Below are 16173 nucleotides of genomic sequence, written 5' to 3'. Positions count from 1 at the left end.
AATTCATTAAAAAAATGTCTTTTTTTAGGGTTTTACCACGGATAACTTTTTGACTCTTATTCAATTTCATCAAAAATGATGCTTAGAGATGGCAATGTTCGATATGAATTTCGACATGTTTTTGACGTTGAAACACAAAACTATAAATAAATAAGAAAATGCTGTAGAATTGCCAATGAGATAATTATTCACCAAAGTACACATGCAGTTGATGCAAGCGATTATTGGCAATTACAAGCAACGCAACCGCACGGCCTCCAACAATGAGAAAACCCATAACGTGTGGTCGTCTTTAAATGCCCCGACATAAAACTAGGGACAGACATTTATGATCTATTTTACAAATTCAAATGACGTCATCATTTTTTTGTCATTTTTTACAATTTCAAATATGACGTCACTTGGCGTTGGGGTTTGGGCTTGTTCGGATGTGTCTACATTTTGTGTTGCAAATGTCTGGTTATGTAATGCATTTCAGTTGTTTCCTGTAATTAGTTAATATTTCAGTTCTATCATGTACAGCTTCTGTTTAATAATTCTATAAATTTACTGTTTCAAAAGTATAAATCATTCTAAATAATAAGGATGTTCTGGTAACTAACAGAAAACCCTGGCCGTTTTTGGCACAACTTTTTTGATCTTTTGGTCCTCGATGCTGTTCGACTTTGTGCTTGTTTCGGCTTTCAAACTTTTGTATCTGGGCGTCACTGGTGGATCTTGTGTGGATAAAATGCACTTCTGACGTATTAAAATTTTCAACTTGTTGCCTTTTGATTGCTGTTGTTCGTGTGTTTTTTTGTCAATTGTATTCTCCAATTTATTTATATTGTAGTCCTGTGGTGTTGAGTTGTCATTTTAATGTTATATTTCACATGGCTATGAAAGGGGAGGTTTTGCATGCCACAAAACCAGGTTCAACCCGCCATTTTTTTCTTTAAAAATGTCCTGTACCAAGTCAGGAATATGGCCATTGTTCTATTATAGTTCGTTTCTGTGTGTGTTACATTTTAACGTTGCGTCGTATGTTTTCTCTTAATTTTGAGTGTAAATTCACATTGCGATAAGACGTGTCACGATACTTGTCTATCCCAAAATCATGTATTTGGTTTTAATGTTATATTTGTTTTTCTCGTGGGATTTTGTCTGATGCTTGGTCCGTTTCTGTGTGTGTTACATTGTAGTGTTTTGTCGTTGTTCTCCTCTTATATTTAATGCGTTTCCCTCAGTTTTAGTTTGTTACCTCGATTTTGTTTTTTTACCATGGATTTATGAGTTTGAACAGCGGTATACTACTGTTGCCTTTATATAAAGAATATAATTGGGTTAAACATGTTCTCAACCCTCCCCTATTATGTGACAAAGGTGTAAAAGTACAACATAAGACCCAACTTAAAAAAAAATCAGTAGAACTCATCAGATGGATACAAATAGAAATACATTCAGCAAAAACACAAAGTGGACGTCGACGTGTACTTGGTCGAGTGCTAACTACAGATCTGAAAGTACTAGTACTCGGAGTTAATTGTGGTTAGTGCAAAGACAATAACAACTAATAGAAAAAAATATGTATCTAGGACGGAAATTACAATCAGTCCGCATCCATGTCTATAATTAGGAGGTGAGATTGTAAAACAAAATTCGTAATTAAAAAACGAATTCAGCAGTTTTGAGGGAATACAAATGTTTTTGGATTATTTTTTTCAGTTTTAGGATCCCTATATGATTCTTAGCATTCTTCTTCTTTTCTTTACTGATGAACAATGTTTTAAACATATTTTTACATTCCTGGTATATATATCTTAACTTCACGTTTATCCTTACGGGTGAAATATGACATCCTTTAAAAATAAGACTTCCGAAGGTTTGTAGTTTCAAATTAGTATGAGTTTGAGTTTTACATGCAAAAAAGGCAGTCTTATGATTATTATTTAAATTTACAGAGATCTATCTATCTCAATCTGATGAAAATAAATCCAGAATAGCGTTTCAGACGCAAGAAATTAATTTAGCGCATTGTTTAAAGTGTTTTAAAAAATCGACAACTGGATGTTAAAGGACATATAAAAGTTTGCACCACTTTACTACCATATTACACTGCATATGTACGATTTTTACCTAACAGCTATTTCCCTGTAAGGTCAAACGATCAATTATAGTAAAAACTTTCATGACACTTGATAAGTTATATCACATAGTTCTTACAAATACCTAGTTTAACAAAATCTCTTCGATCTCCCAGTTGATCAGTCTTAAACACGGGCTGTTTTTTGTTTGTTTTCAGTCGAGTTGTCGCTGACAAATTCCCCGTTTCGATTCTCAATTTTAAAATTCGTATTTAGATTATTTTAGTACCTGCTCATCATAGATCGATCTAAGAATCTAAAGAACTATTTATTCTGTGACTCTGTCTGATTATTAACTTTAACCATAATTCTGAAACCAGTAACAGAACAGCTTTTTATATGCCATTGTTTTTAAAAGAAACGTGTTATCAATGAATGATCTCCATACATCAACTATATTCATTCTTAAACAACACAATTGCTTTGTCTAAATATTTATACAATCTTGCAATGCGCCATTTTGCATTGTTCCATGACCTTTGAGCTTTTTTGCTTAGCACTTTAGAACTACAACTCGACTATTTATTACGAGTAAAAAAAAAAATTCTCACTTTAAAAGAAATATTGTGTAATGATTAAATCATCCAATGCGATTCACTTGTTCGCGTGTTGTCGACTGTCATGAAATGCGAAGTAGCTTATGTTATCTAAAGGAGAATGAATTGTCGCGCTGTCTTTCAAATCCTTATTACATCAATTCAGAAAATTGTCTCAATAGCTAATATATCTATTATATCTAACAATTTAAAGTGCACTTTAACGATGGGATTTTCATATGACTGACACTTCGCAGGAAAAGTTAAAGACATTTAATCACTTCCGGCAACCACATTCCATGACAATAAATTAAATGCACGATAAATTGATGAAAAGAGTGTAATTTATCGTTGTGATTACATCAGTCTCTATTAGGCATCTAATTGCTTCATTTCGATTCCGTGTCATCCTATGAATACAATGACAAAGATATTAAGTCGAACGCATAGGGATTTCTTTGTATCATGACAATTCTTTCTGAAAATGCAATCAAAGCGTCTGATTATGGTAATCAGCTGTTCACAGAGAAAAACCAAATACCAATAATTTGTAATTACTACAGTTAACACGTGTGTTGTCTCTCAGGAGTGGTTTAGAAAAAGTGTGTTAGCGATTGCGGTTATCACCAGACTTTCCGATCTTCATATCAAGATAGGTGCGACCTTTAATTGAAGGAAGGTCAATATACTGAAAAAGGGACTAATGCATCGTTAACGTTCTAATATAGAAATTTGCAGCCTACTCTTACAAACAATGGACACAAGATAGTTTTTAACATGATATCAACACATCGAGGCAATTATTATCAAATTGTGCTGTTCTATTTACTTTCTTTAATTTTTCTTTGTTTTCATTAATAAGACAAATGTGCTGTAAATAGTTAAAAAAAATTCATCTTGGGTTAGCTTTCGGTATCGAAACAACTTAACTTGAAATAATCATGATATAAATGAATAGTTGGTTCAATTGATTGTACAATATGTTGTAGAGTAAGAATAATAGATCCTTAGCGTGGTTGGTCTTAAAATCTGTATTCTATTGGAATTCTACTAAATATTGTTGATAGAAGGATACTTGTTTTCTACTTTTGGGGAATCCTTACTTGGACGAAGAAAATACTTGCTATGGGGAACATATCTATTTACATAACATGAGAAAAAAACAAATGACAAAAGAGAACAGTAGTACATGTATCAGAGAATACAATTATAATATAATGACAATAAATGGTATATAAATGGTCAAGCTGCTTTCAAATTCCTTGTAATTTTCATGAATACTTAAGTGCTCTTCAGATATAAAAGATACCTTTGTTTGAAATGAATATGAAACTTAATATTGGGGTATCTGTTTATGTCGTATTGCTATATAACATAAGTGGTAACATTTAAGTTATTATTACAAAAGAAACATGATACGAATGCGTTTATTCGCGTACAAATTGTGCATACCATACAAAAATATTAATATGTTTATTTGAAAGATTGATGATTTCTGTAGAATTCAACAGTTTGATGGTTAAGTTATAGACAATATACTTACTGTATGTAAACAGCTATGCTGTGGTGGAAACACGATTTAATGAATCAATCAGCAGTTGGTTAAATAACTTCTATTGAATGGTTTTTGTCTAAATAGTTCAAAACGCAAGAATTCAAATAATAAGGAGATTCAACTTTAAAAAAAAAATGCAATACATGAATTGAATACATTTTTTATGAAATGTTAGCCATATATTCCAAGCTTTTAGGTACAATAATAAAGATTTCAAAATAAGGTCAATATACACTGACCGCCAGAAAACATCACTCAATATACAAAAATGTAAGTCTTATTGAAGCAACAGGCGATGGACCATCATAGTATTGGCACTGAACAGTCACATACAAAAGTAATTTCAGGGATGTTTATTTCGACATTCTTGATGAATTATAATGATAATTGAAACTGAAATGATTGTCATATTAGTGCGTATTTTTTTCTTAATGTTCATAAATGGGTATTTTAAATCGTAATGTTTGATAGGAGCAACAATAACAATTCTTAGTAATACATAAAAGTATAACATTTTGCTGTCATTATTAATCTCCGGATGTCATAAAACCATATGACTTGGTACATGTCTTTTCTAGTTTATTGTGTTTGTGTTTGGTTGGTTTTATTTTATTATTGTAGCTGCCTACGTACACACTGTCTAGTGCAAATGAATAATATCTATATCGCCTCGAAATGTTACAACAGATTTAACTGCTAGTATAAGATTCTTTAAATAATAATTGGAACTGAAAAGCCAACAAGGATACCATTTTAACCCCACCACACTTTGTATGTACTTCTCCCAAGTAACAAAAATGTAATTTAATGATTATCAGTTGTTGCTGCATATCATATTTGTTTTTCATTTATTGTTTTGTATATACATCTGGCCGTTAGTTTGATCGTTTGAATTGTTTGACATTTTGTTACTTTTTTTGTTTTTTGGATTTTGTATTGCTTGTTACGCGATATGGGTTTTGCTCATTGTTCTTGGCCGTACGTGAATATATATTTGCTAGCCTTTTTGTCTCGTGTGGAGATTTGTCTCACTGACTCTAATTTTTCTGTTTTTCTCATATACACATTTATAAGACTTACCAATGACACTCGATTGAGAATAGATGGAAGGCCAATTAAATTAAAGAAATTAAGGTTTAGAGCTTAAAACTAAACAAAAAATGTTGTTCAAAACACGGCTTCGGCAATCTATATATGGGGCTAAGATAGCCACTGTTGAGGTTCATGACTTGAGACAGACTGCGACGAGGTGAAAATAGTTCTTAAAAGTACCCAGTACTACGCATGTTTTACCTCTTTATATGGTTTTATATTGTAACAATAATAATAACCTTATTTGTAAATATATGTCATAACTCATACAAATAGACAAACATTTCAGACTTAAGTCTTTTTCTATTTTCAGGTTGTTCGAATGCTAATAGTTATAGTTAGTGTATTTGCTACTATGTGGCTTCCGTATCGTGTAATGGTGGTATACAACTCCTTTGCCAAGACAAAATATTTAGACATATGGTTCCTGTTATTCTGCAGAGTTATGGTTTATATCAACAGTTCCATAAATCCTATCCTGTATAATGCCATGTCGGCTAAATTTAGAAGGGAATTCCAAAAGATTCTGAGCTGTGGTACGTTAAGGTATTTTTCTTGTTTTTACTTTTTAAAATTCTAGAAGTACAAAACATCGTCATTTCGTTTATCGAGTCTCAGATACATTGACCAGCCTTCTGCAAGACGTCCGTTATGTGTGGCCGTACTTGCACTTATAAACACATTTATTTAACTTTTGTTTCAAATTTTACTGTAGAATCAACTTTTAAATATATTTTAAATAAGCAACTATTGGTTTTATGAAGATCTTTTTGATTTGAAAAAGATTTATTATCATGTTAATAGTAATAATTATCCCCAGCTTTCTCAAAAATATTACGTTCAACGCACTCCTCATTTTTTATCATGATTTGAATGGTCAATTATACTCTATTCCCGATAGGCCAGATGACAAATGTAATTAGGTTAATGTATAAATCGAGTTTTTTTTTCATATGCATACACTGTAAGTTATTATAGAACAAATATTTGTGGTATGAAATTACGACAAGCAATAGAGTTAAAATATGGGGAAATATTTCATAGTTTGATACCTAAAGAAACCATTTTCCAAAATATTTAGATAAGCATTGCCATAGACACATAAGTTGGTGTATGCAATTATTAAGAAATGAAATACACTATAAGTAGTGAGGTATATTACTCTATGAAATAATACTATATTCAGTTTGAATAGTGTCTTTGAATCGTTCTAAACAAAATCATAGAAAGTGACTTAATTGGTATACCTTAAGGTGGTACGTACTTCACACTACAGGGATATAACTCTGTCAAATCAGTGAAACGTTAAAATCACGTTGTATTGTTCAGGAAATATTAAGCTTCTCAATGATCAAGATAAGTGTTTGTCAAACTGCAATCTATCCAACAAATTTTTTTCCAAGAAAGTGATTGGTTCATGTTTTCTGAAATTTTTATATTTTTCAAAGGGTCAAAGTTAATATTTTGTCAAAATTTTATGAAAATTAAACGAGCCAAATTAATTTTAATCAAGGTGTTGGGTACCACCTTATTGTTATGACAATCATTATGTCATATTTCCGGGGTTTTTTTTAAAGAATAATTAAGACTCAAATATTTCCAAAAATTGTTATTTTGATAAATTTTATCAAATATTGTTATCATTATTTTCCATATTGGAATGCTATCCTAAAAAAGTTTTTTTTAATGTTCTTTATGAAACCACATAGTGTAGTTTGTAGATATAAGAAGATGTTGTATAAGTGCCTTTGAGACAACTCTCCATCCAAGTCACAATTTATAAAAGTAAACCATTATAAGTTAAAGTACGGTCTTCAACACGGATCCTTGGCTCACACCGCACAGCAAGCTATAAAGGACCCCAAAAATTACAAGTGTTAAACCATTCAAACGGGAAAACCAATGGTCTAATCTATATAAAAACGAATTAAAAAACACTTATAAATCAAATAAACAAGCTACAACTACTGAACATCATCCTGACTTAGGAAAGGTGCAAACAACTGCAGCGGGTTTAAACTTTTTAATGGTACCAAATCTCCCCCCTTATCTGGCAAGATAGTGTAACATCACACATAAACGACATGGTTAAGATGTGTTGACAAAAATATTTAAACAAAAATCCCAAATAGTTGTGTTTTTTTCGCATTCATACGTTGACCCAATACTCAGAACAGTTTCTGGATAAAGTGGCTTTTCATTTTATATTGCTTCAAGCAGTTGATTGTAAAATCTTCATTTAAAAAAAAAACAATACATTTTAAGTGTATGTGTCCGACGCTTTTCTAGATTTAACGTCATCAAGAATGTTCATGGTCGAATATTTGCAATGTTTTCTAATTGAATAACAAATAAAACATTGATTGACGATCAGACAGTTTCGAAATTCTGTTCAATACGATCTGAAATATAATAAACATTTCTTAAAAACATGTATGTATTAACAATAACTAAATTGACGTAATGTACAGAATATAACACGGCTACTTTAAAGTAATTAACTACAGAAGTGAGAAAGCGAGAGAGAGCTAAAACCAAATACACTACATTTTGAACTGCACAGTGTTGATGCTTTGTTTAACCTTTCACGAAATTTATTCATAAACCAATCTAGAAAGACAAAGATATATATATATATGTTTTATTCGATAGAAATAAGCATATATATATATATAGCTTTATTACTAAACTAAGTAAACCCGTGTTCCAATACCTCTCCTCAGATTGATCACCAGTTTTATGTAAGATTCAATATTCACAGTCATTCACAGAAAATTGATTTTTCTGAAAATATATAAACTATACGTCTAATTGACTACAGGCAAAGTCTTGAACAGTACCTAATTAACAGTAATTGGATGAATTAAATTTGAAGAACTGACTTTAAGAAAATATAATTTACTTTTTTATAGACCTACTTTCTATTATTGATTCAAATAAATATAGCGATAAAAGTTATAAAGAAGTAATTTATTTTGTGTAAAATCGGTCTACTCATTCACAAAGTTATATTAAGTCGACAAATTAGCCCTCTTGTACTTGTATTAAAATGAAATAAAACTATGTCCAGATGAAAAATGTTGTAACATCTCACAAAACTAATTCGCCTATATAGGACTTTATAGTCGTATCGACAAGAAATGGGGTTATTTGTTTATTTTCTTTTTGTTGTCATGACACCCATAAATAAAAATAAATCTAACATTCAAGATTTGAATTATGAGAAAGGTGTAGCGTGTATTTCAACGAAACACTAACCCACTAACACCAAACAATCTTAAGTTAGAAAATTTAAATATTGTGAGTTCTACAATTCATTAACAATCTAAAGTGAGATAATTTAAATATTGTGAGTTGTACAATTCATTAACAATCTAAAGTTAGATAATTTAAATATTGTGAGTTCTACAATTCATTAACAATCTAGAATTAGATAATCTATTACAAGCTAAAGATATCAAGATACCATTACGACGAATGTTATGGGGCATGATGTTGACCTTAATGCACTAACAACAATGATATCCTTGTTGTCCAACTAGTACTGTAGTAGTAAATTGAAATTAAGTTTGATAAACCATATAAAAGAGAGTATCGAGTTTAGAAATACCACTTATAGATCTTTGATTCGACCTGCAGAACAATTGGAAGCCATATCTGCTTATTTCTATTAAGGAAAACAAAGAAAAAATGCACATTATAAAAATAATAAAGAAGATGTGATTGCCGATCAGTCAACTAGTTTGTTTACATTTGTATATCAATATGCGCTATTTTCAATATGAGAACTTAGAAGTTGTCTGTGTAAAACCATTTAATGTCTTCTGGTGATCTTTTAAGATACAATTAATATTGAAGCCTCATAATCATTTGCTAATTATTACGCTTACTAATTTGAATATGCTTTCATGTTTTGTAGATGCTGGCAGATACAACAAGCCACAAGCCACGTTTAGTATGGAGTGTATGACAAACAATGTTGAACGGAATGTTCTTGTCATTAAAAATCATCGCAGCAGAAATCCATCCCCGTACTCTTCCTCGGAAAGAATCACTTCTGTAATTCAACTGAAATAATCATATTTAAGCTTGTTATCATTTTCATTCAGCATGCATGGATTAAACAAGAGATATCATTACAAAGATGAGTTTATTTTTATTCAGCAACCGAATTGTGACGGTACTATTCTTTTGTTTCGATTGTTCATTATTGAAAGTTTTGGCTTCTGAAATGCTGTTTTTCAACATCGCCAGCTTTAAAGCTGTTCATTTAATTACACATTGTGATAAGAAAATCTGTTTTTACTTGGTAGAAAAATGTGTTCTAACCAATGTTTTCAGGATTCATGTCCTTTTATTTGCTTCGATTATTATTTCCACATTGAAATCAAAATAATTCAACACAAGTTGAAAAGACCTTTTTCAAGTTCGGGAGCTATTTAAGAGAAGTTTATAAGATTTTCTTACGTGTTTGTCCAGACAGGAATAGTCTTTTTTGTAGATGTTAGATAACTTTTTAGTTTCTTGAAAATTTCTGTCGCATTCCTGATGCACGACCGATGCCATATCATATATATATTGCAGGTGTTATCAAATACTCCGTTTCTACGAATGTTGGTGTTTGTTTTTATTGGAGTTTAGTGTTTATGTTGTTCCGTTGTATTCCTCTTAAAGTTGATGTGTTGGTCTCGGTTTTAGTTTGTAACCCGGATTTGATTTTAATTAATCGACTTATGACTATAAAAAAAAGCGGTATCCTACTGTTGCCTTTATATAAATACACTGTAATGAGGAACCGGATGTTTATAAAAGTGTGTATGGTAAATAATTTTATTTTTATTTGTTTTTGTTGGTATAAATTTATCTTTTATTTTTCTTACTTGGTGAAAATGTCATAATCTGGATTAAGGCATAAATTGGTGAAAATACTGATCAGACAAATATTCTGGTATCTTAGCAAAAGGGTAGACAAAAAATAAACAGATACATGACATAGATAAAAAAAAAAAGGACACAAAGTCAAAAAAAATATTTTAAACACACTACGCATAACATTAGAGATTGACATAAAACTGGGCTTAATACAGGCGCCGGGCAACAGTTCCCAATTGGCTACAGGCAAACAGTTCATACGAGTATAATCTATATTTTTGTTGAAAGTAATATTTCTTCTGATATTGTTAACTCTTTTTGTTTTATTGTTAATGATAAAAGCATATATCATATTTGTTGTTGACAATTCATAACAAAACAATTGTAAGCATGATTTGCCTCAGGTTAAGTTTTATTATCAAGGTGCGTGATCGATACGGAAAAAAAATATATCGTTATTCTAAATATAGGAATGAAATGATATATTAATTCCGAGTATATTGTCAGATATATTATATTCTTATCAAATAATCATCTAAGATAATAGAAATCACACACAAAGAGTCATAAAAGTCATCAGCTTCCTGTTGTAATGAATACGCTATGTTTGTCTATTTCCACCATATTGCCTTATAATACGAATTCACCTCAGGATGTTAGTTGGTACCAAGGAGAGGTACCTTTAGCCCACCACTTAAATAACCTTCTACCGTCCCATATTAATCTTTAATCCGATCACTGAACTATAAGAGACACATTATCAAAATTAGAATAAAAATCAATATAAGATAAACATCTTGAATGACGGAATGATAGATAGCAAAAACCACAAGTAAACAAAATGAGATATAAAACAATATAATACACTGTGTCATCGATAGCTCGCACCTACTTAAAAGAAAGCCAAACTATACTAAAAACACATTCAAAATTATAAGTCAATGCTATTGCAAAAATAAGAAACTTCAAAGAGACAGCAACGTTTCATTAAACCGAGTAAACTGAAAACTCAGCAGCACATATCCAATCAAAACACATTTGTGGTTTCATGTGCTCCTGTAGAGTCAACAGATCTTGTTTTATATGTTACACCCTTTTCTCTCGGTCTTTTTGATAGCATGATTAAGATACGTATAAAGATGATATAGATATTTATTATCATTACATTAGATATCGACCGCCGTTTGTCCAAATAAATTGATTCCATTCATAGATTTGAGAGATATACATAACAAATATCACGCTGCAAACCATTTTGTATTTATAGATAAGGATTATCTAAATGGTATAATTGATAATTCAACTATCGAGATTCGATAAATCCGATAGTCTACGAGTAACTTTCCAAGAATATTTTTCTCTAATTGCTATCAAATAAATTTTCATTTTTAATAAACGAAATACTCCTTCAAGTGCCTTTCACATTTCAAATTTTTTTCTTACACCTTTTAGCACATGACGATACATCCAGTCAGCTTAGGTAGCACTCCACAATTAGGAGTGTAGTTTCGCATTTTCACTGGGGTAAAGCTGATGACCGTAACTGCATTCACGGTCATCCCAAGATGTCGGATGAAAAATTAGGTCAGTTTCTGTATTGTCTGTTAAAGTGTTTCTATATCATTTTCTTTACAAATCATACATTGAAACGATGTAAATTTATAAAAGAATCACTCGAAAATCACTAATTACTTCTGAGAAATGTGCATGAAACGGGAAATTCGATTTGAAAAAATCGCCAAGATGACCGTAAATCACAATCGAGATGACCGTAACAGAATCAGCGATTCATAACAAGGCTGACCGTAACTGCTTTTAAGATGACCGTAATTTGTAAATGATGACCGTAACTTTTAAAGGATGACCCTCAATTCTAAGAAATATCCGTATTTATATAACTATCTTTTTGTATCAAATGATTAATCGTGTTGGTATACACATATTAATATGAAAGTTTTATCCTATAGGTAGAAGAAAATAAGACGTGCTTCGAATGCAAAGATTACCATATGTATCTTTTTTACAGTAGAGGGTTCAAAAATGAATTTGCCAAAAGACATGCGGTGCACAGCCTTCAACTGCTCGACAAAAGATTTTTTTTTGTTTCTGGGATTCCTTTTAATGACATATAATAATACACATTTTTAAAAATGCCAAAAAATTGCATGTACACCCATTGATATTATATCGTCTTTCATTTTGTCGTGCAAATAAAATAACAGAAATATTTTGAAAATATCATTCGAATAATCTAGTGAAGGTGAGCTCCAGCAAAGTAGATCCTTAAAATAGAATTGTACGAAAAGCGTATCACAAGGCGGAACGTTGTCAATTTGTATATATACAGAAATGTTATTCATACAGTCAGGATTCTACTTCTTCAAAATTATCTCCCCATTACGCCAGTTCATGCTCACAGTCGTAGAAATGGAAGCCATTGTAGGGATGACGCTCTGCCAATTTTGCTCTTGAAAGCTGATAAATTTATCCACATAGCACCATTACGATCGATCGTTATATGTCAGTTATATTTTAAAATACAAATGTATCTACTAGTATTAGCTAATGAGCATTAGTTATGGTTTTTTTTTTCTGGACAAATTATTTTATTCTATCATTCTATTTTAGCATTACATATAGTGGCAGCTGAGGGTGAAACAAACAATTTTTTTTTCTCAGGATCGAAAACAATTTATTTTTTTCTCCAAAAACTGGAAACAAACTTTTTTTTCCAAAAAAAAACATAGCCCCCCCCCCCCCCCCCCCAGAAAATCAAATGGTTGCTGCCTTAAAAATATTGTCTGTTTGGATGTCAGATGGAATTTTTGAAAATTCTTAAGCATTTAAAAAAATTCTAATTAAATATTTCGTGGAAGGGCAGACTAAACATTTTCAGTGGTTGAAGATTATAAACCCTAGTTATCACACACACATTTTCATCATCCAAATTAAAAGACTGTCGTCAAGTCCTTTTAGAAAAAATAGCTATTCGAACACACCTACTCTGTTTTTGTGATTCATTAGATAGGTATCTCAATTGACCCATATATTTCATCTTTTCGTACTGTCATTTTTTTACGTTATAAAGTCAACCTGTAGCTTTGATATATAATAATGATAGAATCTGAAGCGAGATGCTATATAAAATACTCTTGCTTTGTACGTTTTAAAGACAAAATATACACCCCAAACATGCCCTAACATAAAAAGGTGCACTCGATTTTTCTCTTTTCGATACAATCGTTACCTGTTTTGGGGAATATTTTCTTGATTCACATAATGGAAGGGCAGACACGAAAATTTCTGAACTAAAAGATTGATATGTTCTCCGTCCGTGATAAAAAAAAATCGGAGGTTATGCATTTTCTACATCCAACTTATAGATACTATATATAAAAAAGAAGATGTGGTATTATTGCCAATGAGACAGCTATCCAGAAAAGACAAAAATGACACAAACATTAACAACTATAGGTAACCGTAAGGCCTTCAACAATGAGCAAAGCCCATACCGCATAGTCAGCTATAAAAGGCCCCGATAAGAACCATGTCGTCGACTTGATATCTTATTGTTTTGCATTTATTTACTATGTAATAGATACATTGAAAACTCATGCAAATGGTGTTTTTAAAATAAAAAAATTGTCGTTTTATTTGTTTCTATTAACTTTTTAAAATTTTGTTACTATATCAAACATTACAGTTAACTTTTATCGCTTTCTCGATAAACACAGAGCTTCGATTCTTTTGCTCTATTTCAAAAGTGTTTCCGCCTGCATATATCTGCTTCCTCTGGACCCATACACATGGGCTCGATTACCAAATATTCGTATGTATTATTAATGTTTTTAATGCTCCATTTATTGGCATTATGTTTTTCTGGTCTGTGCGTACGTTCGTCCGTTCGTCTGTTTGTTTGTCCGTTTGTCCAGCTTCAAGTTAAATAAAATTGAAACTTAGTACACATTTTCCCTATGGAATGATCTTTTTAATTCTAATGCCAAATTACAGTTTTATCCCATTTTCATAGTCCACCAAACATAGAAAATGATATTGTAGATGAGGCATCCGTGTACTAGGCCTAAGGGACACATTCATGTTTCTTCAAATTTTCGTCGTATCGCTGTAAATTTGTGTTAAAATTTTAACGTCGATATCAATAAATATTTCATTGTTTACGAGAAATATGCAATTTACTATCATTGTTATAAATCCTAAATATGGCCAATTATACTATAGTTTAAAAAAAGAAATTTATGAAACATATTTATATCCGCTAACCGAGCCCCTATTGAGATCGACAAACTCAACAAAAAAGCTTTGAATACAATACGGATATTTCTTAGAATTGATGGTCATCCTATAAAAGTTACGGTCGTCCTATATAAATTACAGTCAGTCTTTACAAATTACTGTAACGTGTAACCGGGCGATCAATGGATCCGTATCTGAATAAATCAGGATTTCAAGTGTTCAACTTAAATTTGCACCACAACAAGTTGTCCTATTTAAAACAATCAACACACCCTTATATGAATTCACAATGTCAAATATATAAGCTACACAATGCACATAAATTAAATTACAGGGTGAAGTTCTTCATTCACTATGTATACACACAATGCCTTATTACAGAATATATACACACAATGTCACTATGCAATCACTATGCAACATGTATCAGACCGATTTATTCACAATGTCACTAACAGATTATTATGCAACATGCATACGGCCCTTTATTACACCATGTCACCAACAGACTACCTTGCAACATGCATCAAGTAAGTATTACACAAAACGTATGAACACAAAATCACATATATACAACTTCTATTTACAACGTCCACCAATATGTAGTATCACTTTGTTAGTCTGCAACTAACCACAATAACACAATGACACAATTACACTTGCACAATGTTTCAATTCACAAGGAATATATATATAACACAGCTGAACTCACGCACTAACTATCCCTTTGAGTTCCCACACAATGAATATTATCCAACTGGTAAGGTTTAACACAGTGCACTTTCACTAATACACTTTCACAATATAACAACTTGCAAAACCAGCAAGTAAACACCTTGTATTCTCACTAATACAAATATATGAAGTATTCACACTTCCACATACTACAACTTGCAACACCAGCAAGTATACACCTTGTATTCTCATTAATACAATAACCACTTATATATATCAGATTCACTTTATACATTGTATCACAATCACTATTGCAATATTCACATATAAATCCGAACACTATTTATATATCCTTTGGAATCACTTAATTCACTCTACTTACCAGTTGGAAAATAATCCCTGATGTTATCACTTCAACGGTCCACATAAAACTGACAAAGTTTCTCTGTCTTGAGCTGGCTTATATACTACCATATGGAACGGTCCATTATACTTAAAGGGGTGAAAATCAAGACTATACCAAATTTAGGGGTGTTTTAACAAATAGACGGTGCTCCAACTATGGAGAAACTTATATACATATAGAAACACAATTAACAGGAAAAGACAACTGGTATTTCACATCAAAATAAATGAACTATGACCCATTTTCGTTACATTACGGTCATCCTTTACAAGTTACGGTCATCTTTTTACCAATCACGGTCATCATTGTTTTATGTTACGGTCATCTTGAAAATATTTTGATTATGATTTACGGTCATCTTAACGATTTTTTCAAATCGAATTTCCCGTTTCATGCACATTTCTCGGAAGTAATTAGTGATTTTCGAGTGATTCTTTTATAAATTTACATCGTTTCAATGTATGATTTGTAAAGAAAATGATATAGAAACACTTTAACAGACAATACAGAAACTGACCTATTTTTTCATCCGACATCTTGGGATGACCGTGAATGCAGTTACGGTCATCAGCTTTACCCCAGTGATTTTGGCCCCTGTGGATTTTTCAAATATAAGAGCCAGTGTGCAATAAAATTCATTTTGGATTGCTGAGTATTAAA

The 16173-nt window shown here is 31.4% G+C and overlaps 1 protein-coding gene across 2 annotated transcripts in view; it reads left to right on the top strand.

Annotated features, from left to right (window-relative positions):
• Nucleotides 1–9449, top strand: part of LOC139523200 (thyrotropin-releasing hormone receptor-like) — a 105580-nt gene extending 96131 nt beyond the window's left edge. Inside the window, exons 2-3 of one of the 2 annotated variants that reach the window (XM_071317018.1) lie at nt 5620–5842; nt 9226–9449. In XM_071317018.1, coding sequence (XP_071173119.1) covers nt 5620–5842; nt 9226–9383 — 381 coding nt within the window. In that variant the 3' untranslated portion in view covers nt 9384–9449. Of the gene's footprint in view, nt 1–5619; nt 5853–9225 lie in introns of both variants that reach the window. The other variant, XM_071317019.1, reaches the window with a different exon arrangement.
• Nucleotides 9450–16173: the final 6724 nt, after the last annotated feature.

This window comes from Mytilus edulis, chromosome 5, assembly GCF_963676685.1.
Source record: "Mytilus edulis chromosome 5, xbMytEdul2.2, whole genome shotgun sequence".
In the NCBI taxonomy this organism is placed as follows: domain Eukaryota; kingdom Metazoa; phylum Mollusca; class Bivalvia; order Mytilida; family Mytilidae; genus Mytilus; species Mytilus edulis.
This window is presented reverse-complemented; position numbering and strand designations above follow the sequence as displayed.